Source organism: Talpa occidentalis, unplaced genomic scaffold (genome assembly GCF_014898055.3).
Source record: "Talpa occidentalis isolate TD23 unplaced genomic scaffold, MPIMG_talOcc4v2.1 talOcc4.9, whole genome shotgun sequence".
In the NCBI taxonomy this organism is placed as follows: Eukaryota; Metazoa; Chordata; class Mammalia; order Eulipotyphla; family Talpidae; genus Talpa; species Talpa occidentalis.
In genome coordinates, this window is record NW_023605305.1 from 19,238,619 (window position 1) to 19,262,317 (window position 23,699).

The 23,699-nt window shown below is 43.5% G+C and overlaps 1 protein-coding gene across 1 annotated transcript; it reads right to left on the reverse strand.

The window, feature by feature from the left end:
- Positions 1-610: 610 nt before the first annotated feature.
- On the reverse strand, positions 611-23,379 carry RNF19B (ring finger protein 19B). The gene is given in 10 exon segments (XM_037498635.1): positions 611-1,426; positions 2,144-2,275; positions 5,344-5,551; positions 6,483-6,623; positions 8,796-8,910; positions 9,364-9,526; positions 11,300-11,441; positions 13,165-13,370; positions 22,727-23,189; positions 23,192-23,379. Coding segments are annotated over 10 exon segments (2,205 nt in total). The 5' UTR covers positions 23,361-23,379; the 3' UTR covers positions 611-960.
- Positions 23,380-23,699: the final 320 nt, after the last annotated feature.

Consider the following 23,699-nt stretch of genomic DNA (forward strand, 5'->3'; position numbering starts at 1 on the left):
AGGTTTTAGTCAGAACCCGTAGTCCCTCTTACTTAGACTAGATTGGCAAAACTGAGAAGGTTTTTTGGAACTGGAAGTATGTAGCTGACAGCCCAACAAACACCTCCATTATTGCTTGCTGGTTATGAAGAATCAGTACATTTTTCTTCCAGTAAGAACACTCTGTTCCCCAACTTATAACAGTTTAATAGTCACTGGGATCTCTCTAAAGAGCCACTGGCACTGCCACCCCTTCCCTCCTCTGGAGCACATTCCTCAGAGTAAATATAACGCAGAAAGGGTAGATCCTGCCTTAGTGGGGAAATAGCACAGCTGCCTCTAGAGGGCAAACAAGGTTCATTTTAATCTACAGCTTCTTTTTCCAGCTGACTCAGCTAATTCTTCAGTCTGACTACAAGGTCTAAAAGAAGCCTAGCTTTGCTTCCTGTCATGCTAGAAGTCACCGGTTTATAGAGAACTCCACTGCAATCTGATTACAATGTAATCCTTCTTCCCTGGAACTAGAAAAACTCAGATATAGAGACTGTGAAAAACATAGTGGTCTATTTCCATCAAACACTTGGCTCTGTGGAACTATCTAAGCCAAGGAAAAGGAGATGAGTTGAATTACGACAGAAATCTTTATTAAAATGCATCCTTCTGTAATATGTTAGCATACATACATATACACACATACATCTGTACACTCTTAACACACCTCACAGACTGCCACCATCAGTTTAACCAATAAATTAAAACTAAAAAAAGGGGGAAATAGAAGGGGGTGGGACTAAGGGCAAAATTTCCATGTTTTATCTAGTAAGAAATTGCAAATTTCTCAGAATTTCCCTGGGGAAAACCTGTGACCAGAGAATCTTTGAAATAAAATACATAAATCCCTGCCTCCCTACCCCCCCAAAAAAAGATTCCAAAAGATGCAGTTACAAGTGTGCTTCTCAGAACAGGAGCATTCATTCCTCTTCATACTCTGTCTTCTGCACCTTCTGGCTTTAAGACAGTCTTCCCCTCAGCTGGGGCAGAGAGGTTCATATGGGCACTTGGGCTCGGTGCACCTTGGGCTCTGGGGGTTGACGGGAAGGCTGCAGTATGGGAGCGAGGGGAGCCGCACTCATCTGAGGTGATGTCCGGCACATCGTCCGACTGGGTGTCAGAGCTCTCCAGGTCGCTGCGGATGCTCTCGGGCTGGGCCAGGCTGATGTCCCACGTGTTGCTGGCCAGGCAGTCTTTCTGTTCACAGCTTTGGTGTTTGCAGGGGGGGTCCTCTTCACTGCTGCCTCCGCCGCCACCACCACCACTGGCTTCTTCTTCATTCTCTGCCATCTGAGCATGAACATGGAGTGAATCCTCTGTGCTGCTTCCACTCACCAGCTGATAGTGGCTTGGTTTGGCTTCAATGTCCACTTGGATCTCCATATTGTTGCATTCTCTGTGAAGACAAAATCCACTTTGCTGAGTCATGTATGGGTCATGCTATACCTGTTGGTGAAAGCATTGTGTGGGTTCAGGATTAGGAAGTCTGAAAGCATAGGTAAACAGACTAGAGTTCACTTTTAGCAAAAATTAAAATCTAATCTAATACTCAAATAAGATGGACAATAACAGCAGCTTTGTTAACTTAAAATATACATACCAATGTCTTTAAACAACTAAAAAGGGTTTTACTTTTTACTACTGTGTCACAATTGGGGAAAAAAAACAAATCAGAATCTCTGCAGCATGCTGCACTGTAATCATACCATACCACATATACTAGCTTCTCAAAAATGAAGAGAAGTAGACTATGAGAGCTACATCAGCAAAGGGTGACATAAGCACAGAGACCACAGATGCACGTGTATCAATGAACACCAACCTAACTCTTTAAGCTCCACATGAATTATTATACTGTTGCAATAGCCAAGAAAAAAAGACCAAAAGGAAAAAACTTCTAAAAATAACCAAGTGCTAACAAGAATCAAGCAAGAGATCAAAGATGCCACTTCCATACCAAAGACTTGCTCAGTGAATTCACAGGTACACACCCTATAGATCCCACTAGATGGGGGATCTACACTGAGACCTGACAAAGAGGCATTGAATTTCTGAAGGCCTGTACCCAACCAAGTAGATGCAACTTTTCCTGGACATCTGACTGTTCACATACCTGTCCTGTGGGTTGTAGGAACTGATTATGGAACCGGCCATAGCACGAGTGCTTGCGTTGTCACTAATTGCACCAAGACTGGCTGTGTCTTTGGGGAAAATTTCCTTTTGGACATCGGCTTGGACTTCTAACCTGTGTAAAGAGGGGACGTTCAAGTTAATATGAGACCTGGATATTCCAAGACAGTCTGCTTCTGGGCACATATCTCGTCCATTATTCTCTTACAAACTGAATTGATCTGATCCTCTACCATTGTCAAACAGCTCAAACAGACGCCCACGCCTTTTCTCTTAAGTAGTTACTGAAATCGTCCCCTCCTCCTTCCTATCCCCACGACTCCTGCTTAACTTCAGGCCCTCACGATCTCCTGCTTGGATAACTGCAATTGGGCTCTCTCTAAAAGTCCTAAGTCCAAGTTAAACAACTTCTAGATCAATGCCGGTATAGACAAAGATCCAATTACTCTAACAGTTCTCTCTTGGCTCCTTACTGCCAACAAGCATTTAAGGTCTTCCTGATCTGCCTCCAGCCCTTTCTCCTGTCGAATCTCTCACCATAGGGTCTAAATCACAATCACTTAGATTTTCTTTCTTTCCTTACCTAACTACACACATTTTATACCTCTATGATGTTGCATCCTCCCTTTAGAAGTTTCTTTTCTCTATGAGACAAACTCACACTCAGTCCTTTACAACAAAAGAAGCATCATCTCCCCTCACTCTCTCAGCAAACCAGTCACTTCCTGCTAAGTGCTCTCATAGCACCTGCCTGTTAATATCAATTTATACGTCTCTCTCCTACTCATCCGTGTGCTCCAAAGACCACCTCATTCACACTTTACCCTTCTTTGCACTAATAAGAACTCAAACATTAGCAATCAAATTAACCCAGGCTATGAGAATGAAGAAGATACAGGAACCCACTTTCTGTAAGAGTAGCAAACTTTCCCAATGGTATCTCAGAGCTGAGAACCCGTAACTATTTCCCTTCTTGGCTTTAACACCATTTTGTTGCACACTTAAGTATTTCCTCATAATGAGTTTCACAGTCAAACCCATCTGACTCATTCACTTCCTATAAAAGGCTTTCACAGAACTGGAACAGCTGGACTGGTTAAGCTGCAATTTCAGCAAGTCAGTCTCCAATTATGTCTGTCTGCTTATTTACAGGGGTGTTGGTTTTAAGAAAGCACAGCAGTGAATTCTCTGGTATGTGGGGGCGGGATCCCCTAACGAGACAACCACTCAGAGTCATGGGACACAGACAGGTCAGCAGCAGCCTATAGATGCACATTCAAACCACCTCATTCCTGCTGCTTGTGCCTTCACTCTGCCACTGCAGCCGCAGATGTCTTTCAAGAGTGTGCCACGTCCAGGAAAACAAAGTAGTGCAACAAAGTAGTGGAAAGTACATCAAGTCAGAGAGCTGGGTTCTAGGTTCAATTTTTGGACAGAATCATTCTCAGAATTAGGAGAGGTCTTTAACAAAGGATATCTGCTCAAGTGGTTCCCAAATGCTAGTCTGTGCAATGACTATGCTAGAACCATCTGGGGTAGGTTTTCCAAAGCACAGGTCCCTAGATCCCAACATTAACAGGAGATTCTATTTTATTAATTCTGAAATAGGTCCCTGAAATCTATTTTTAAGAGGCTCCTAGGTGACTGACAAGCAGCCTACCTGCCATCTGTTGCTTGAATCTTTCTATTAGCAAATGGTCATCTGGTCTCACTTTCAGGAATAGGCAGCTGAGTATCTCTACCAATGTAATCCAGTCCTTCTCTGGACTTTTACATAGTTTCCCTATATATTCTCTTTATTGAACTATTAGTTTCCCTCTATACCTAGGTCAGGTTGTCATCATCTACCTCTTGGTAAGAGTCAGAAGACTAATCCTTTTTTTCTAGTTCAAGGCCTTTCAGATAGTCAAAGGCAACTATCTCCCTTACCTCCCTACCTTGATTTGCTCTACCTTTACCCCTCTCTGGGGTTCTCTTCTCCAGTGAATTAACTGTCTACTTCTTCTTCTTTTTTTTTTTTATAATTTCTCTCAACTTTTTTTTTTTTAAATAGAGGCATGTTTTATTTATTTATTTATTTGTTTGTTTTGTTTATACATGCACTGGGTACAGTCAGAAGCGTGGGAGGGTGAGAGAATTCACCAGAGCCAGAGTGGGGAGCAGAGCAGGCAGAAGGACCGAAGTACACTGCTGAGGGGAGCAGCGGGCGGCAGGAGAGGTCTGTGCGCCATGTGGGACCCTCCTCTGGTGGCCGGGGAGCAGCCGGGGATCGAACCGGCGCCGCAGAGGCCGCGGGCAGCTTCGCAACCCAACGCTCAACCGCTGCGCCACCAGGGAGGCCCTAACTGTCTACTTCTTATGTAACATATACTATGTTCCAGTTTGTCTAAGTGGTAAAATAATTCAGTCAGTCACAGCATTTTTAGTCACAAAGCTTTACATGGTATAAACTAGAGTTCATAGAGTTGATTTTCCTTATCTGTCAAATGGGAATAGGAAAAGAAGGTAATAAGGATTATAGCACCAATAAGTCTACAAGATACAGGATAACACTGTTCAACTGAAAAGCCAGTGACAAGCCTAATATGTGCTTTCTCTCCCTAAAGTAGGCAACCTAATGTAGTAGAGGGAGGATTTGAAGTCAAGATTATTCTTTTTATGTAGTTACTCTGGTATGGTAGAAAGAACACCAAACTTTGTGTATGTCACTTAATCTTTCTTTCTGGGTCTGTTTTCTAATCAGAAAAATGGAAACACACATACACACACACACACAATCACTGATGATTACATCAAAAATGAGATGAGGGACCTCCCTGGTGGCGCAAGTGGTTAAGACGCAACCTATGACCCTATTTGCAGCCTCCGCAGCATGAGTTTGATCCCTGGCCGGCCAGGGAGCAACCCACATGGCGCAGCAGACCTCTCCTGACTTGCCTGCTGCTCCCCTCAGCAGAGTATTTCAGTCAATCTGCCTGTTCTGTTCCCCACTCGGTCTCTGGTGAATCCTCTCACCTCCCACATCTCTGGGCTGTACCCCAGCTCTTGTATGCATAAATAATAAATCTTTAAAAAAAATGAGATGATATGTGTATAGGACATGCCTGCCATACAGTAATGATTCAATACAGATATGCTACTTCTTAAAATTCCAGCTGGCTCATAAATTTTCTATTTGCCTACCTGCTGTATTTTCCCTTGCCACTGGAAAGAATGCCACCACTGAGCGTGCCCCCTGAGAGGGCTGCAAAGCTGGCTGTTTCACTGTATGGGCCCTGCATAACACTGAGTCCATCTGTAGGGCTTCCACTGGTGCTCAACACACTGGTCAAACCTTCAATGCTGCTTTCCCCGATGCTGGGATTCTTGAGGGCTCGCCAGGCATCTGCCACTGGGGATGGAATCAAGCATCTCAATTCAAAATAGCACAGCATCAAAATAGTCCAGCATTTTTCTGCAATGACTCTTCAAAGTGAAGGACATTCATGTAGAAACACACTTGTTTATTCACTTAATGAATAGCTACTATGTCAGCTACACATATTAGGCGCTTTAACATGTTTATATTTAACAATCTCATTAACTAGGCATTAATAGTCCAAATTTTAGATGAGAAAGCTAAAAACAGAACAAAATGTCTTGTCCAAGGTCATAGCAGTCGCACAAAACTACAATTTTGATTGCAAGTCCACTCTCTTATCCATTACACCATAGATGCCATCCAATTAAACATGAAGATTTCAAAATAATTTAGATCATGCATAACTTCTAGTAGGAAGCCTGAAAAATCTTTGAGGATTCTGTGCCCCCAGGTAGTTAATATGGTAAAGTGGAAAAGACATCAAAGTAGAAGTCAGAAGACATGTTCTAGTCTCAGCTCTGCAGAAGCTCTTAAACTCATTGAACAGATATTGAGACAAAAGCATGCAGAAGTTCTCATTAAGCGGGGATAATAATAGTCCCTGCCCTCCCTCTTCAGAGAGCTCTTGTAAAAAGCAAGTGAGATAATAACTGTGTAAACTCCTCTGAAATTATAAAGTACTGTACAGATATAAGACTCTACTGCAATCACTACTATTACCAGCATACTTGGAGTTACATGGGATCCTACTAGTTTGTACCTGCCACACAGAGGCAAGTACCAGAGGAATTAACCTAATAACTCTAGAACAAAGAAATGAAAAGCTAAAAATACTTTACCCCCTACAAAGCTCATTATCCAAAGTAATCCAATGACAATCTCTTTGTAAAAATGTGCTAAATTTTACTGATTTTTATCTTGTATCCCATAAGTTCAAAGGGAAACAAAAATCCTCTTTTACCTGTAATTGGACCATCATCTTCATCAAACTCAATTTTCACTCCCTTTCCATTGGCTGTGCTAACTCCACAGCCACCTCCACGACAGAGAGAAATGGGCACAACCCCATAGACATATGCCAGCATAATGGGGACGCCAATACCTGGGGGAAAAGAAGGAAACACGTCAGTAGGCTACCAGGCTGCAACTGCCCTGAATTCTCCTTCCCAGCCTGGGCACAGACAAACCACTTTACAAAGGGCCAAGGAAGGACAGAAGGGAGCTATGCCATAGAGGAAGCCAGAATAACTGGATTTGAAAACATAAAGGCCTGGATTAGAATCCTGACTCTATTTTACTTAGCCATATGATCTTGGATGTGATATGTCTTCCCAGAGTTGTCAATGACTGAGAGAGAATATACATACAATGCTCAGCACAGGAAGTATATGTTGTTTTCAGTGTTCACTTTCTATTCATTGCTGACATGCTAATCCAAGAGTCAGTCAATAATAAAGTATTAAATAAGTGACTCCTGCGGTTTAGTATCCCTCTAGAGTGCTATTTCTAAAACCTCACTGCTGGGGGAGAGAGATGGCTTCATTGTTAAGGGTACAGGGTCTGAAGTCAGACTGCCCTAATTCTTTTTTTTTTAAAGATTTATTTATTTATGCATACAAGAACTGGGGTACAGGCCAGAGATGTGGGAGGTGAGAGGATTCACCATACAGAGTTGGGAGCGGAACAGGCAGACTGACTGAAATACACTGCTGAGGGGAGCAGTGTATTCACCATGTGGGTTGCTCCCTGGCCAGCCAGGGATAGAACTGGTGCTGCAGAGGCTGCGGATTGCTTCATAGTGCGGTGCTTAACCCTTTGGGTCACCAGTGAGGCCCCATGATTCTTGTTCTGGCTAAGTGACCTTGGGCAAATTATTGCACCTTTCTATCACAATTGTGCTGCTGTGAGGATTAAATTAATACAAGCAAAAAAACCACTCAGAACTGTTCCTGGCACATGGGGAGTTCTCAATAAATGTTAGTTGTATTAATTTCTTTTTTTATTTTTATTTTTTTAAATGATGAGAATTTAGGTTTTTAAAAAAGATTTATTTATTTATTTATTTATACAAGCATTGGGTATAGTAAGAAATGCGGGAGGGTGAGAGAATTCACCAGAGCCGGGAGCCGAGCAGGCAGAAGGACGGAAGTACACTGCTGAGGGGACCAGGGGGCAGCAGGAGAGGTCTGCGCGCCCTGTAGGACCCTCGCCCTGTGGCCGGGGATCGAACCGGCACTGCAGAGGCTGTGGGCAGCTTCGCAGCCCAGCGCTCAGCCCTTAATTTTTTTTTTTTTTTTAAAGATTTATTTATTTATTTATACAAGCACTGGGTACAGTCAGAAGTGAGGGAGGGTGAGAGAATTCACCAGAGCCAGAGCGGGGAGCAGAGCAGGCAGAAGGACTGAAGTACACTGCTGAGGGGAGCAGCGGGCGGCAGGAGAGGTCTGCGCGCCATGTGGGACCCTCCTCCAGTGGCCGGGGAGCAGCCGGGGATCGAACTGGCGCTGCAGAGGCTGCGGGCAGCTTTGCAACCCAGCGCTCAACCGCTGCGCCACCGGGGAGGCCCCTTAATTTCTTTTTTTAAAACAAACCCTCAGGGCCTCCCCGGTGGCGCAGCGGTTGAGCGCTGGGTTGCGAAGCTGCCTGCGGCCTCTGCGGGGCCGGTTCGATCCCCGGCTGCTCCCCGGCCACCGGAGGAGGGTCCCACATGGCGCGCAGACCTCTCCTGCCGCCCGCTGCTCCCCTCAGCAGTGTACTTCGGTCCTTCTGCCTGCTCTGCTCCCCGCTCTGGCTCTGGTGAATTCTCCCACCCTCCCGTGCTTCTGACTGTACCCAGTGCATGTATAAAACAAAACAAATAAACAAATAAATAAATAAAAGCATGCCTCTATAAAAAAAAAAAATAAAACAAACCCTCATACCTCTCAAAACACTGTGAGGCATTAAGCAAATCAAAATAGAAGTATTTTTTGGGTTTCATGGCAAGAAGATGAAAGGTGAAAAACTAGTATCTTTAATTCAACCTTTTCTCTGTACCCGACTGACTTGGAGGCACTAATTTAAGAATGAAAGACCCCATACTGATAATTTAGTGTGCCTGATAATCATAATAATAGTGCCTAATAGAGTTAACTACCAAGGTGGGTTTGGCATAAAATGTAGACACCCTCAGGGTGAAATACCTGACTAAACTGCTACAGCCAGAAATCTGGTATCTGTGTGGGGAGACTATGGGTGGCGGTGGGGGGAGAGGTCATGGTCATGGCTTGCTTACCAACACTAACTGCAGCAATAACTGGGGATGCAATGACAGACAAGGTCACTCCTCCTGTGATAGCCAAATTCCTCTTATGTTTGGAGGTTTTTCTTCCTTCATATCTGCTGTGAATCTAAGGATAAAAAAGAAATTCCAGGTCAGTAGATGAAGACATTAATCTTTTTTTGCCAGGGACAAAAAGGGAAAGTTTATATTCTTTTATAAGCTAACTATATTAAAACATATTCCCCACTCCAAAGAAACATGTTTCTCAATTTTGAACCTAACTCAAACTAGGTAAATACAACCTAATACAGAAAAAGTTAACCCAGAAAGAGACAAAATAAATCAAGAGTGAAGTAAGCATTTCACCTCTAATCTCTGAGATAAACCAGGCCCAGGATGTTAATAAGAACTATCAGATCTCTTGGGGGTTTATGAAAGTCCATTTAAGAAATTAAGGTTATTTTTATCCAAGAACCAGCTGGTTTTCAAGCAGCTCTGAATTATAAGCTCTTCTTATTTCCTTCAGACCTTTACTAACAAACCTAAAGATGGAACATGCAAAGAACTCAGCATGTCTTACCTTTCTGCCAACATAAACAGGAATGCCAATGACCATGGCAGGAATGGCAATGCCAGCAATGAGGGAAATCCCCACGGGAGCACCAATTAATGTGCCCAGCTGCCAAAGAATTTTCTTCTTGCGACTCCATGGCTTCTTGCCCCAGAACGTACAGCCAGAGGGGCTGAAGAAGAAAGAAGCTAAAGTTAATGTCAATCTTACAAATGCAGCTTAATCATGCAAAGAACTGATAACTGATAAGAATAAGAACTTTCTTTTTAATAGGAGTGATTGTTACAGGAGATTACAGGAAATGAATATATTGCATATCAAGGAGCAAAGGACAAAAGCCAGACTATTAGAGCTCTGGGATCTTCTTTTTTGTAAAGGCAGGCCTATTCACTTGCTCTTTTCCGTGGAACTCTGCCCTCCCTAATCCCCAAACTGATCCAGCTTCCTTGACTGATAGCATTTGGAATAGTATTTTCATAGTTTTCCCACATGACATCACATTAAGTGCCCTGCAGCTAATAACACTTTGATTTGCATAGTTATTTTGGTGTATGTCCTACTACATCCAATAGATATAGCAAAAGACCTTGTTACATACTTTATATTACATTTGTACTCAGTTTGGCTACTTTACACTCAGCCCTTCTGGGTCCAACTATTTTTACTCGTTACCATTGTCCTGTCTTCTACCAGATGGGATAATTTTGAAAACAGGGATATCTTATTCATCCATGTCCCTAATAACTGGCACACTTTAAGTACTCAAATGTTTGCTAAATAAGAAAAGTGTTTCACCCATACAATCATCTCCTGAATGTTAAGTTTGTATATATTAATTTCTTCAGGACAGTATTTTAATATTCACTATGATTTCTTTGGACACTCACTACATGAAAGAGCTGTAAAAAGGTATCTCTGGCCTTAAGAAACTTACAGTTAAAGTAAATTAGGTATGTGCATGAAGTAATGATGATGTTTATAAAGAAACACTTAAGGGCCTCCCTGGTGGTGCAAGGGGTTAAGCACCACACTATGAAGCAATCCGCAGCTTCTGTAGCACGAGTTCAATCCCAGGCCAGTCGGAGAGCAACCCACATGGCGAGGCAGACCTCTCCTGTCTCGCCCGCTGCTCCCCTCAGTAATGTATTTCAGTCTGCCTGTTCTGCTGCCCACCCTGTCTCTAGTGAATGTTCTCACCTCCCCGTATCTCTGGCCTGTACCTCAGCTCTTGTATGCATAAATAAATGAATCTTAAAAAAAAAAGAAAAGAAACACTTAAGAAATGTCAATTAAGAAGAATGAAGCAGAAACGGCTGGGGAAGGCATCGCAGATGAAATGACATTTAAGTGGTCTTTGAAGGGTGGATAAGAACTGAACAGTTGAGATAAAAGAGGGATGCTCAGAGGATGAGGTGATTAGAAAGCATTCCAGGTAAAGGAAAGAACATGAGCAAGTATGGATATAAAAACACAGAAGAGACACAAGGGAACATCAAGTTCAGATTATCTGGATTATAGCTTGTATGAAAGCAAAATGGAACAAACTAGAAAGATAGGTTAGGGCTAAACTGTAGAAAGCCTTAAAAGTCAAGCTGAGCAGTGTGTTTCAGTCAGTCTGCTTGTTCTGTGCCCAACTCTGTCTCTGGTGAATCCTTTCACCCCCTGCATCTCTGGCCTGTACCCCAGCTCTTGTGTGAATAAATAAATCTTAAAAAAAAAAAATTCAAACTGAGGAAATTGAACTCTTTCTGAAGGTAATGGAGACAGTCACTGGACATTGCCAAGATGGAGAAAAATATGATCAGAGAGCTGCTTCAGAGGAATTTTCTGCAGTTTCCTTATGTTACAATGAGAAGACAATTATGTCTTTTTTTTTTTTTAAATCCTTCCTAAATCAGTAAAAGAATAAGGAATATAAAAGCAATGAACACATTTCCCATCTCACCTGAGGTAATGCAAGTCTGAGATCTCTTTCATACAAAGCCAACAGAATTCACAGCCACACACTGCACAGGTCATATGATTACAGCTTCCATCATTCATCTTAATAATGTAAGCACTGCATCGTGGGCATGGCTTGATGTCATCTGCTAAGAAGGGAAGGAAGAATGGGTAGAAAAATACCCTCAATTAAACCTAGTTTAATTTTATTATTCCTAGGAATATACTTAAAGAAATGAGGAGGCGATCAAAAACTCATGACTGAGGATTCAAATTTTGCAACCTAGTTTGCTAGAAGGCTATGGCTAGACTTAGGAAATTTCAATAATGCATCCAGTCTCCCCAAACTGGCATCTTACATAGTACTTGAGCCATGCTCTGAGCAAGGAGACTTCCTTAGAGAGAAAGGCAGTTCTAAGAAAAATGGAATTTCCACCAGCTAACAGGCTGGAAGAATTAAAAGTAGAGTCCTACAGAAAAAATACTCTGCAGCTTGAAACTGGCGTTAGGTTTTGGAAAACTTAAGGTCAGGAAATTCATTTTTTTTAGACTCAGCAAGTTTCATTATGATTTGCTGTTAACACAACCCACAGTGGGTCTCCCTAGTGGCGCATTGTTTAAAGACACAGCACTATCAAGCTATCACCAGCCACTGCAACATGAGTTCGATCCCCAGCCAGGGAGAAAACCCACATGGTGTGACAGACCTCTCCTGTCTTACCCACTGCTCCCCTCAGCAGTGTATTTCAGTAGAGCTGCCTGTTCTGCTCCCCACTCTGTCTCTGGTGAAACCTCTTACCCCCCACACCTCTGGCCTACACCCCAGTTCTTCTATACAAACTTGAAAAAAAACACAACGCACAGTCCCTCCCATGATACTTTCAAATTCGAAATCTAAAAACAATTGGGTATGCTTTGTAGCATATACCTGGGAATTTCACAGCCAGCTAGGAATTATCCTATTAAAATGACATTTAAGAGATTATGTTGTGCCAGGAAAAATTGAATAGTAAAATTCCGACTAGCCTCTCCCATATGACATCAGTGAAGTAAAGTACATTTCTAAAATGCAATAAACCCATTGATATTTTAAAATAAGTTTACTCTGACTTGTAAAGGTTAGAACTAAATGTGTGAAATTCCTCCTTTTAAGGTTAATCATTAATCCACGCTAATAATATTTCCTTTCCTTAAATCTGTACCTTACTTCCAAAAGCAGTGATACACTTAAAGCAAGTAGGAAAAAAACAGTACAATTTTAACACTAATTAAATGTCTTTCTGGGGGCCTCCCTGGTGGTGCAAGGGGTTAAGTCTCAGCACTATGAAGCTATCCGAAGCCAGGCAGAGTTTGATCCCCGGCCAGGAGCTGACCCACAGGGCTCAGCAGACTTATTCTCCTGTCTCGCCCACTGCTCCCCTCAGCAGTGTACTTCAGTAGATCCGCCTGTTCTGCTCCCCACTCTGTCTCTGGTGAATCCTCTCACCGCCCACCCGCCCCCACCTCTGGCCTACACCCTAGCTCGTGCATGCATAAAATAAATCTTTAAAAAAAAAGAAAATCTTTCTGCTCACCATGAAAGTTCTGAGAAAGCCCCTTGCAAAAGGACCTGATTGATTGCTCTCTAATCTGAGACATATCACTAAGAAGGTAGAAACTAGAAAATTTGATTGTGTTGTACTGCTGGTTTTCCTGGGTTGAATAACTGATAATGACTGTAGAAGGAAGTTACATACCAATATAATATTAGAAGTATTACCAAATACTTTCTGTTCTCTAATCTCAGGAAATATTTGGTTATAGAGTAAGGTACTCTCTCCCAGCTTTGTGTTCACATATAATATCAACAGAGACAATGCTAACTTATACCTGGTCCAGATTCTTGCCCATAACTGAGACCTGAAGTGTGCTTGGTCCGTACTCGCAAAGTCTGTGCCCTCTGCTGACGGGCCATATCGCATGTCTGATTTGGATGCCATATTTGCTTGCAGTGGTAGCAGAACTCAGTCTGGCAGCCTTCCCTCTCACAGGTCAGCTTTGGGCAGCTGGCACAGCCATAGGCAATAACAGCATAACTAGGTAAGGAAACAAGAAGAGAGATCATAAAGTAGAATGATCTAACACAGATATTATTCATCAGTTCCAATGAAGTAGCACTGTTTGGCATCCCCACCACCACCACATATGAAGTAGGGAAAAGCACACACATAACACATGCACAAACATGCTTAACAAACTGTGAAACATTCTGTGTGACAAAGTTAACTTCTTGAGATTCTAAAAACACAAGTCAGGCCTCCCTGATGGCACAAGGGGTTAAGCATCAGCACTATGAAGCTGTCTACAACTACTGTAATACGAGTTCCCTGGCCAGGGAGGTGACCCACATGGTGCAGCAGTCCTCTCCTGTCTTGCCTGCTGCTCCCCTCAACAGTGTATTTCAGAACATCTGCCTGTTCTGCTCCCTACCCTGTCTCTGGTAAATCCTCTCACCCCCCGCACCTGTGGCCTGTATCTCAGTTCTTGTATGCATAAATAAATCTTTAAAAAAAAATAAAATAAAAACACAAGTCACTTATTTCCTGGAAAAAAAAAAAGGGGGGGGGGCCTCCCCTGGTGGCACAGCAGTTGAGCACTGGGCTGCGAAGCTGCCTGCAGCCTCTGCAGTGCCGGATCAATTGCCGGCTGCAGGCGAGGGTCCCACATGGTGTGACAGACCTCTCCTGTGGCGCCTGCTGATCCTCTCAGCAGTGCATTTCATCAGTCTGCCTGTTCTGTTCCCTGATCTGGTGAATTCTCACACCCTCCTTCGCTTCTGACTGTAACCAGTGCTTGTATAAATAAATAAATAAAAAAACAAACAAACAAATAAATAAATACATCTTTTTAAAAAAGGGGGGGCATAAAATATTTAGCATGAATTCTAGCACATATTCAGTCACAGTTTAAGCTGCTTTAGGAGTAGTCTGCCACAGCGAGTTTCATAAATAACAGGGTACAACACTATTTCCTTTTGATGGTTTGCTATATTTAGAGATTAGAATTTGTTTACATTAGACAGATCATTTGTAAAATAAAGAGCGACAGCAAAAAAAAAAAAAAAAAAAAGAGAGTGAGTATATTTTTTCATTTTTAAGTTCTGACCACATTCTGAGAGACAATAGTTAAGGATGGATTCATGGAAAACTTCCACTGAAAGCTCATTTTATCATTCTATATTCCCCCCACCCCCATTTTTAAATTCAAATCTATACCTTGAAATATCTTATTGCATGACAAGGTTCAGAATCCATTAATTAACATAGAATTAGGGCGTACCTCCCTTTCTCTCTTCTGATACATTCTCAAGATAGGCAAGATTCAGACTATCAATACCAGCATCAATTATCTCTTAAAATCCATGCTTATTTATCAATAATTAGATAAACAATCTAATATATCTATAAACATAAGCCAGCCTTTCTAATTCTAAACATGTCAACTAAATGTTCAAATTACCCTAACAAGTAGACAGATGTTCAAAACAAAAAAATTTTAAAAAGATTAAAGTAATTTAAAGAAATAACTGGAGAGTGTAAAATAACATTCACAGTTGTGAAATTTCACACAAGTTTTAAACAGATCAGTGGCTGCAGGTGTAGGTGTTGCATCTGGGCTTTGTTTTCCCCTATTCTACACTCTCCTCCAATAACCAAAGATTTCACAAAATGTATGCAAAAGGCTTAACATTTTTTGGGAGGTATTCTGTGGCTTGTTCCTTTATCTGAAGTTACATCAGATGTTCATAAAAGCAACTCAAGTTCTTGGGTTTATTATAGATTCTACAAGTTGATTTGAGAATGACACTAAATCGATGACAAGATACCCTCTTCGTTATATAATGTATGTATAAAGCCTCTTCTCAGAAAGAGCAAAGTAAGAATAGGTCAATGTATTAATGCAAATGATTCATATCCTGTAGGAGTTCTAAGCAAATTACCCCACCTAGCTGCAAAATAAACAACTTTTCTCCTGAAAAAAAGCGACTTGCTTGCTGTTTTGTGTTAAATGAGAAAGGTAGTGGATGATCTCAGAAAAGTATTAAGCTAACATCTGACCATACAAATAAGATAATTAGTTGAAGAAGTCTTGAACATTTCATGATACATTCCTACCTCATGTAGGAGTAAATATTTATTTATTCCCACTACCTACCCCCACTATCTCTTCTATCCCCTCAGTCCATTTCCCTTCCCACCTCAGAGTACTGTTCACTGGTTTTTGAAAGTGTTTTATGCTACTGAATTGTCTGCTATGTAAATGTCCAGTATCTGGTTCTATCATTTTGCTTAGGAGTACATATTTTATTAATAGACTATGTTTTGGGGGTTAAAAGAAGGAACATTTGATAGAACTGACTGTTAATTTTGGGTGTTGAATTTGGTTCCAAGGAAGTAAAATAACCCAGAGAGCCTCTACCATGACACAGAATTACTCAGGGCACGAGACTTGGTGTTCCAGTTTTCGGGCGCCTGGTCTGGGATCCTTGCCTCTGACTCATACTGCATGACATTGAGCTAATTAAAATTTAAATCTCCAAAATGGAAATATAAGTGCTGGGCACCTTAGAGTATAACCAAACGTTCTAAAACTGCATTTGAGATCTTGCCTTGAAAGAGATGCTATAAAACAGTACATTTTGTCCTACTTCCCAGCCTTTGCATACACTATTCCTTCTGCCGAGAATTGTCCTTTCCTTATTGTTTATCCTGGCAAATATTTTTTCATTTAAGAACCAGCTCAAAAGTCATTTTCTCTATAAAATGCACTTAATTTTTCCAGGTAGCTGGTTGCCCAGTTCATGCCTTTGCATAATTATTTTACAATACTTTATACATTGTATTGCAATTATCTATTTACAAGTATGCTTCCCCAAATAGACTAGACTCATGGAAAAGTATCATCCATTTTTTAATCTTCAAAGTCTAATATACTGGTTCATGCTTCAGATGCCTACTGAATCAGTAATAGAGCCCCTCTCTTTTTGGGGATTTTTACATTACTCAAGGTATTATTCTAGCTCTTCTTCCGGGCGATTGCTCTCCTTAAAGCAATCATTTAAATTTATCTATGTTTCGGGCCTCCCTTGGTGGCGCAGCGGTTGAGCATTGGGCTGCAAAGCTGCCCGCAGCCTCTGCAGCACTGGTTCAATCCCTGGCCACAGGCGAGGGTCCCACATGGCACGCAGACCTCTCCTGCTTGTGCCCGCTGCTCCCCTCAGCAGTGTCCTCCGTCTGTCTGCCTGTTCTGCTACCCGCTCTGGCTCTGGTGAATTCTCTCACCCTCCCGCGCTTCTGACTGTACCCAGTGCTTGTATAAATAAATAAATAAATAAATAAATCTTTAAAAAAAATAAATTTATCTATGTATCTATTGATTTAGGTGCTTAATCCTTTAAGTTGATATATTCATAACAGGGGCAAACTAAATTCTGAATAGGGCAATCTTGTTCCTCAGGCAGCTGGGAAAAAAACCTTATCTTTAGGACAGAATCTATCTCAAACATCTTGTTGGTTTTCTTCGATGTTCTACACCAAGTCTCTCCTACCTTGCTCTCTTTGCTTAGCCAAGCATTGAGGTTTGCTAATTAGTAGTTAAGTGGAAGGAGTAGGAAACTGCACGCTGGTAAAAATACAGAAGCATCCTTTGTCCCTCCCCCCACTTAGGTTCACATAACTTTTAGTAATTTTGTTAAAGTCCTAAATCTTCAGAAACTCATAATGTGTGACAAGCTTGACCACAGCACCACCACGGATATGATTATGCTAACACACATGCTTAGCTAGAGGTAACCTGTTCCCATATTATGTCTGTACACTTCCCATCGCCAGGTCATGTAACTTCACTTGCAAATGGATCCTGAGCATGTGTAAGGGTGGTAGACATAGAGCAAGTCATCACAATGAGCTCTAACCTTATTATCTTCCTTTTTCCTGACCTTTGCAAACCCATCTCATTTCTTGGCCAAACAACTGCAAGAGACTCTTCTATCAAAAAATGGAGACCAGGGCCTCCCCAGTGGCGCAGCAGTTGGGCACTGGGTTGCGAAGCTGCCTGCAGCCTCTGCAGCGCCGGTTTGATCCCCGGCTGCTCCCCGGCCACCGGAGGAGGGTCCCACACGGCGCGCAGACCTCTCCTGCTTGTGCCCGCTGCTCCCCTCCGCAGTGTACTTCGGTCCTTCTGCCTGCTCTGTTCCCAGCTCTGGCTCTGGTGAATTCTCTCACCCTCCCACGCTTCTGACTGTACCCAGTGCTTGTATAAATAAATAAATAAAAATTAAAAAAAAAAAAAAATGGAGACCACTCCATATTCCCTACTTCAATCCAAGTTCCATTCCAGAAGGTTACCTTTCATGATGGTACTCTTTTGCTTAAAATTATTCCACAAAAAAGAAAAAATTCCTTTACACCTAAACCTCTTCATATGGCTTAGGCCTATCAACCTGAATCTAGCCCACCTTTTCAGAGTGCTCTCTAGTTACCTCCCAGATCACATTCCCTGTACTGCACTTCCAGAGGCTACCCAAATTGACTCGTACTGTATCTTGTATTTTTGTATCTCCATGCATTTGCTCATGACACTCTAGTTCATGATGCTTAAGGTATCCTCATCTTTGTTTGCCTGGTAAGAATTCCTACTCATATTCTTCAAGACCCAGATCAAATCTAACCTTCTCTGTAAAGTCTTCCTTGACACCATTATGGAAAACTTTCCATTTATCCTCTAAAAGCACTTGTATTTTGTTTAGTAATTATTGTATCACATTTATAATTGTATGTCCAATTCTTCTTGCCTATCCGTCCTCATCTGTTTCTCCTCCAAAAAGCATGTTGTTCATAGTCTTTATTTTTCTTACGAAAAATCAACTATTCATCCCATTCTTCTGGGACCCAATTGAAAGATTTTGTTCATGGGGTTGTAAAAAAAGTGAGAATATAGCTATCCTAGTTGGAAGATGCTCTCAACTCACTCAGAGCACAAGATTCATTAAGGGCTAAATGGCCAGAATAACTGTTAAGGAGATCAGAAAATAGCAAACTGTCAGGGAAAGTTTCAGTTAAGCCTAAAAGATGCCACAGAAAAAAAACAAAAACATGTTCCCTGTTGATCTAAGTCTGGGGAAATCATGCCATACTGAAGATTTACATTGTATATTAGTTTTAGTAAGATTTATAGTATATATACATTATCGTGTTTAAAGTATCTAAGAAGTGAGCCTCCCCGGTGGCACAGCTGTTGAATGCTGGGTTGTGAAGCTGCCCGCAGCCTCTGCAGCACCAGTTCGATCCCCAGCCGGCAGGGCGAGGGTCTCACATGGCGCGCAGACCTCTCCTGCTGCCCGCTGCTCCCCTCAGCAGTGTACTTCGGTCCTTCTGCCTGCTCTGCTCTCCCCTCTGGCTCTGGTGAATTCTCTCACCCTCCCGTGCTTCTGACTGTACCCAGTGTTTGTATAAAATAAATAAATAAATAAATAAATCTTTTTTAAAAAAAAAAAAAGTATCTAAGAAGCTCAGGAAAAAAATGGCTTTATGTTGTTCAATCCAATTATTTCCCAATTCATTTGGTCACAAAACATTTTTTCTTTCAAGTAATACCTAAACTATGCCATGGGAAATGTTGCTATAGATGAAAAATAGAATATAAGATCAAAAGATGGTTAGAGGCTGTAAAAAGGAGGTTACACTGTAAGGACCGATCACATAAATAAATTCTTAAAGACACAGAAAGCACCTTATAGGTCAGTAATTTTAAGCTGGGGAAGATGTAAAATGGCCCATTTAAGGATGAGTACATAGGCAAATATGAGAAAAATGTACTGGGCTGGAAGAGGATATAGATAGTAGGGAGAGAGGGCAGGGATTAAAGAGTTGTGAAACAGAAGGTACATAGCTAAATATTAAAATAAATGGTCCAGGAAGGTTTTAGAGAGGAAAAATACTCTTTCATGGACTGACAAATTTGTCTTGCTCAAGGAGCCTGCTCTTCCCTCATGAATGTCTTAGAAACCAACAGAAGTTTCCTGTTTAACGGATGGCTCAGTCCAGTTTTCAGGAAGGCCAATAGTTGATACTATTTGCTGAGGTCGGGGTAGAAGGACTCTGGAAGAGATAAGGGTAGCAGTGAGAGTCTCCAGTGGTAGACCTACATGAAGAATTTTCCTCAATCTTCTAGAGATTCTGAGAAAGTTTAAAGATTGGTAATAGGGCACTTGAGAGAAAAATACTTTGTATTTACATTATTTGGGAGTTTCTGAAAAGATCTTGTTAAGTAAAGATTCTGAGGGGTAATATTGATCAACTTCCGTTTATTAGCTGTGAGACACTGCGCCCCAATGTAAACTTCTCTGAACAGGTTTCTCTTTTATAAAATGAATTTACCATGATCTACCTGTATGAAATGAAGATAAAATTATTTCTAAATGTGATTTTAGTCTGAAGATTTAAAAAGAACCATAAAAATGTTAGCTGTTTGCATTTTGAGTTAATTTATCTCATTGGAAGATATGTTTTAATGATCATACTTGGTAATGTGAAAGTTTTCCCATTGAAATTCATTTTTATTTATGAAATAAAACTATTCAAGTATGGGAAAAGAAAAATTCAAGGCTCTATTCTGTTCTACAAATATTTAGTAATCAAGTAATGATTTTTTATAATCTTGAGCAATACCAGTGACACTAGTGGACAGAATCCTGTAAGATGAATTACATGAGCCCCTAATCCTGCCAAACACACACAGAGCGAAAAGAGAGGATTTGGATAAATTTGGCTGGCAAGAACTTGATCTGTGGGGAGTAAATACAGCAGGTATGAGACTTCTGTTTCTCTTCTAGTATTCATTCATGATTTCTACCAGAAGCAGATCAAAATTGCTTGTAAAACAAAACAAGCTATTTTTCTCCACACATTAAAAAGACAGTTGTAGACTGGCCACACTGGTAGGGGACTCATATGCCTGTTTGTGACGGTATTTTATCTACTTCTCTTCATCTAACACCTTCCATTGAAAATCTCAAAAAACCTCCCAAACATTAATCGTTTTCAAATCAAAAAAGGAGTAGGTCTATTTCAGGTGAGAAAAATAAAGGCACTGTTAACAATAAGAATCAGAAAAGAAACTAGATTCTAGCATCCTTAACTCTAGTCTACAACTGATAATATGACAAAAAGAGTTAACATCCCCAATAATTCTATAAGTCCATGCTTTTTAAAACAGAGGTTGAGCAGAAAACAATATTGGCTTTGTTTGGAGTTAAAACAAGTGTTCCATGCCTGGTTCCATCACTCTCTAGTTATATGATCCTGAACAATTCACTCCATTTCTCTAACCTTCACTTTCCTCATCTACAAAACTAGATTAAATCTTACAATGTTTAAAGTAAGGACCAAATTAAATTTAGTATGACCAGTACCTCGATGCTTAAATTTCAGTTTGCTTTCTTTCCCCAGACTTCATTTAAGTTCACAAGTGACACAATAAAAAATTAGATATATAATTGTTATAATTCTTTTAACTAATTAAAAAAAAAAACCAAAACACCTCTGGCCAGTACTTTACTGAAACAAGAAAAGGCCTATTTCTTTAATAACTTCCCAATGAGTAACGGCTTAGAATTGTCACTACCAAGATTATAAACTAACACTTGTCCATTTTTATTGATGTGAGCAAAGACAGGGTTTCAGAGAAGTAAAAAGCAAAAAGGAGCTTTTCTGGAAAGACAATCAATGATGCTACAGTTCTTAATTAAAATTCAAGGAAACTGACATCTCACAAAAGGAGTTTAGTATTCCAAATTGATGTAATGTTCTCTTAAGTAAATATTCCTTTGGTTGAGAAAATATATCCGTAGTGTCTGTAAACCCTGAATACCATATGCGTTAACTTCTTCAGTATGCACACCAGGCCACCAGATACAACAAGCAAACTCTTACAAGAGCCTGCCAGCTTCTCTGTGATATTTATTAACTGAAAGTGAAAGTGACCTACCATAAACCCACACCTTTGCCCACAACACTTCCAAGTAATTTAGAAACCCCGTCTCACTGAGGTTAATTAACACATCCATCTCTACACAAGTTTGGCAGAATTGAAAAACAGAAATTAACTTTCCTTACTCTCCTACACACTCTAAAATGCTTCTGTTAAAGGGAATAAGCACAGCATCATGGACATCTTAAAATGGCCTTGATATACAGGCTACAATTAAAAGCCCCGAACTTCTTTGAAGCAAAGGATCACGCAGCTTTTTACTAGCATTATATGTACACACTGCAAGGAGTCCCTAGCACCTTTTTGTCCCTGAATCCTGACACACAAGAGAAAAATGAACTGTCCAAGGTCACCGAGCAGGTAATGGCACAGACTAACTGGAAATCATTTAGATGAGCCTCGGCTGCATGCAACTATTCATGGGAGGTACCCATAGTTAACAGTCAAATTTTGCAAAGTGTGGTGGGGACAATCTCCACGGAATGCTCCAGACAGTGAAATCTGGGGGTGTCATGTCTCTGCCGATACTGCATCTTTTCTCACTGACCCTAAAATTCAGCACCCAAAGTGCACTAAAATGACACTTCACTGAAACTCCAGATCAGAGGGCCTGGGGGATACATCTTTCTCTACCACATCCACCTCCCACCATCCTTCTTTCCAGTAACCCATTGCTTCTCCGGACCAAGAAAAGGGCCCATCCACTGCTCACCCCGCTCAAAGCAGCAGTGCAAGAACCAGAGGGTGCCCCCCAAGAGCCTGGCACAGAAGACACTACGCCCAGAGTACCCCCAGAGCTCGGCCAATGACCTGTCCTTCCCCCGGAGAGCCACTCCCTTCACCTCCACCCCAACTTTCAGCAGTGCTGGCCAGTGAGCACACACCTTCTCCGCAGTGCTGCGAAGTCTGTCCCTAGCGAAACAGACACACCCCTCCAAAGCGCTGACCCCTCAGAATGATCCTCTCCTCCTGCCCTTTGCCAGACAGCCCTCCCTGCCCGCAGTGAGGACACCCTCTCCTTCGGGGCAGAGGGGCATCTGACTACCAGACCACACTGCCTCGCCAGCCTCCTGACTGCATGGACAGCTCCTTGACCCTCCCTGACGGCGCGGCCCCACCTCAAGCCCTGGGGCAGGGATGGGGCGTGGGGTGCCTGCCCCTCACTCCTCCGGGCTGGCGGGGGGCTACCGGCGAGCAGCCCGCCGCAGTGGCCGCCTTCCCCCCTCCCGCGGGTCATGCCTCGCCTCTCCCGCCAGGCGCCCTGGGTCTCCCTGTCCCTGGCCCCCCTCCCGCGCGCGCAGCCTGAGGAGCCCCCGACGGCCGGCCCCGCGCGGGGTGCAGCCCCCCGGCCGGGGTCCCCTCGCCGCGGCGGCCACCCCGGCGGCCACGCCCCCGCGCTCACCCGCAGTCCGGGGCCGGGCACCAGCGGCAGTCGGGGTCCGAGGCCAGGTAGCGGCGCAGCATGAACTCCTCGTACTTGTGCATGAGCGGCGGGTCGGCGAGCAGCAGGCGGATGTCGTGCGGGTTGAGCCGCTCGCTGCACTCGGGGCAGCTGATGGGGACGCGGCTCTCGCTGATCTCCAGGCGCAGGTAGTGGCGGAGGCAGTCCCGGCACGAGCGGTGCGGGCAGCTGAGGAGGCGCGGGGCCCGCTCGGGCGGCAGCCGCACCAGGCACAGCGGGCACTCCACCTCCTCGGGGCCCGCGCCGCCGCCCTCCGCCGCCTCCTCGGCGTCGCACCCGGGCCCGGCCGCGGCCGCCGCGGCCTCCGCCTCGGCCTCGACCGCCGGCTCGGCGGGCAGCGCCTCGGGCGGCGGGGCCTGGGCCGCGGCCGGGGCCGGGGCGGGCGGCGGCGGCGCGGCCGGGGCGGCGGCTCAGCCTGGTGCTTGGCCCGGGCGCGGCGGCCGCGGGCCGAGGCGGAGAAGACGCTGTGGAAGGTGAGGCGCCGGCGCCGGCCGCCGCTGCGGCACTTGGGGTCGGGCGCGGCCGCGTGGATGGAGGTGGAGCGCGGCGACTCGGAGTCCTTCTCGGAGCCCATGACCCCCAGTGGCCGAGGGGCGAGGGGCGCCCAGCGCCGCCACGGCTCCCGCCTCAGCGCCCCCTCAGCCGGCGCCGCGGCCGCCGCGCCTCAGCCGCCCTCCCCGAGATAGAAGCCCAGCGGCGGCGACGAAGTGGTTATAAAGCCTCCGCCCCACGCGCCGCTGCCCACTGCGCAGGCGCCTCGCTCAGACACCTCACAACCCGCGCCGCCCGGGCCGAGGGGGCGCTGGGCGGGGCCGAGCGGGCGGGGCCGGGCGAGCTGGGCCGGAGCTCCGCCCCCTCGCCCGTCAGGTGATTCCTGGGCGGCCATCTTGGAGAGACCCTGGCCCAACTGCTT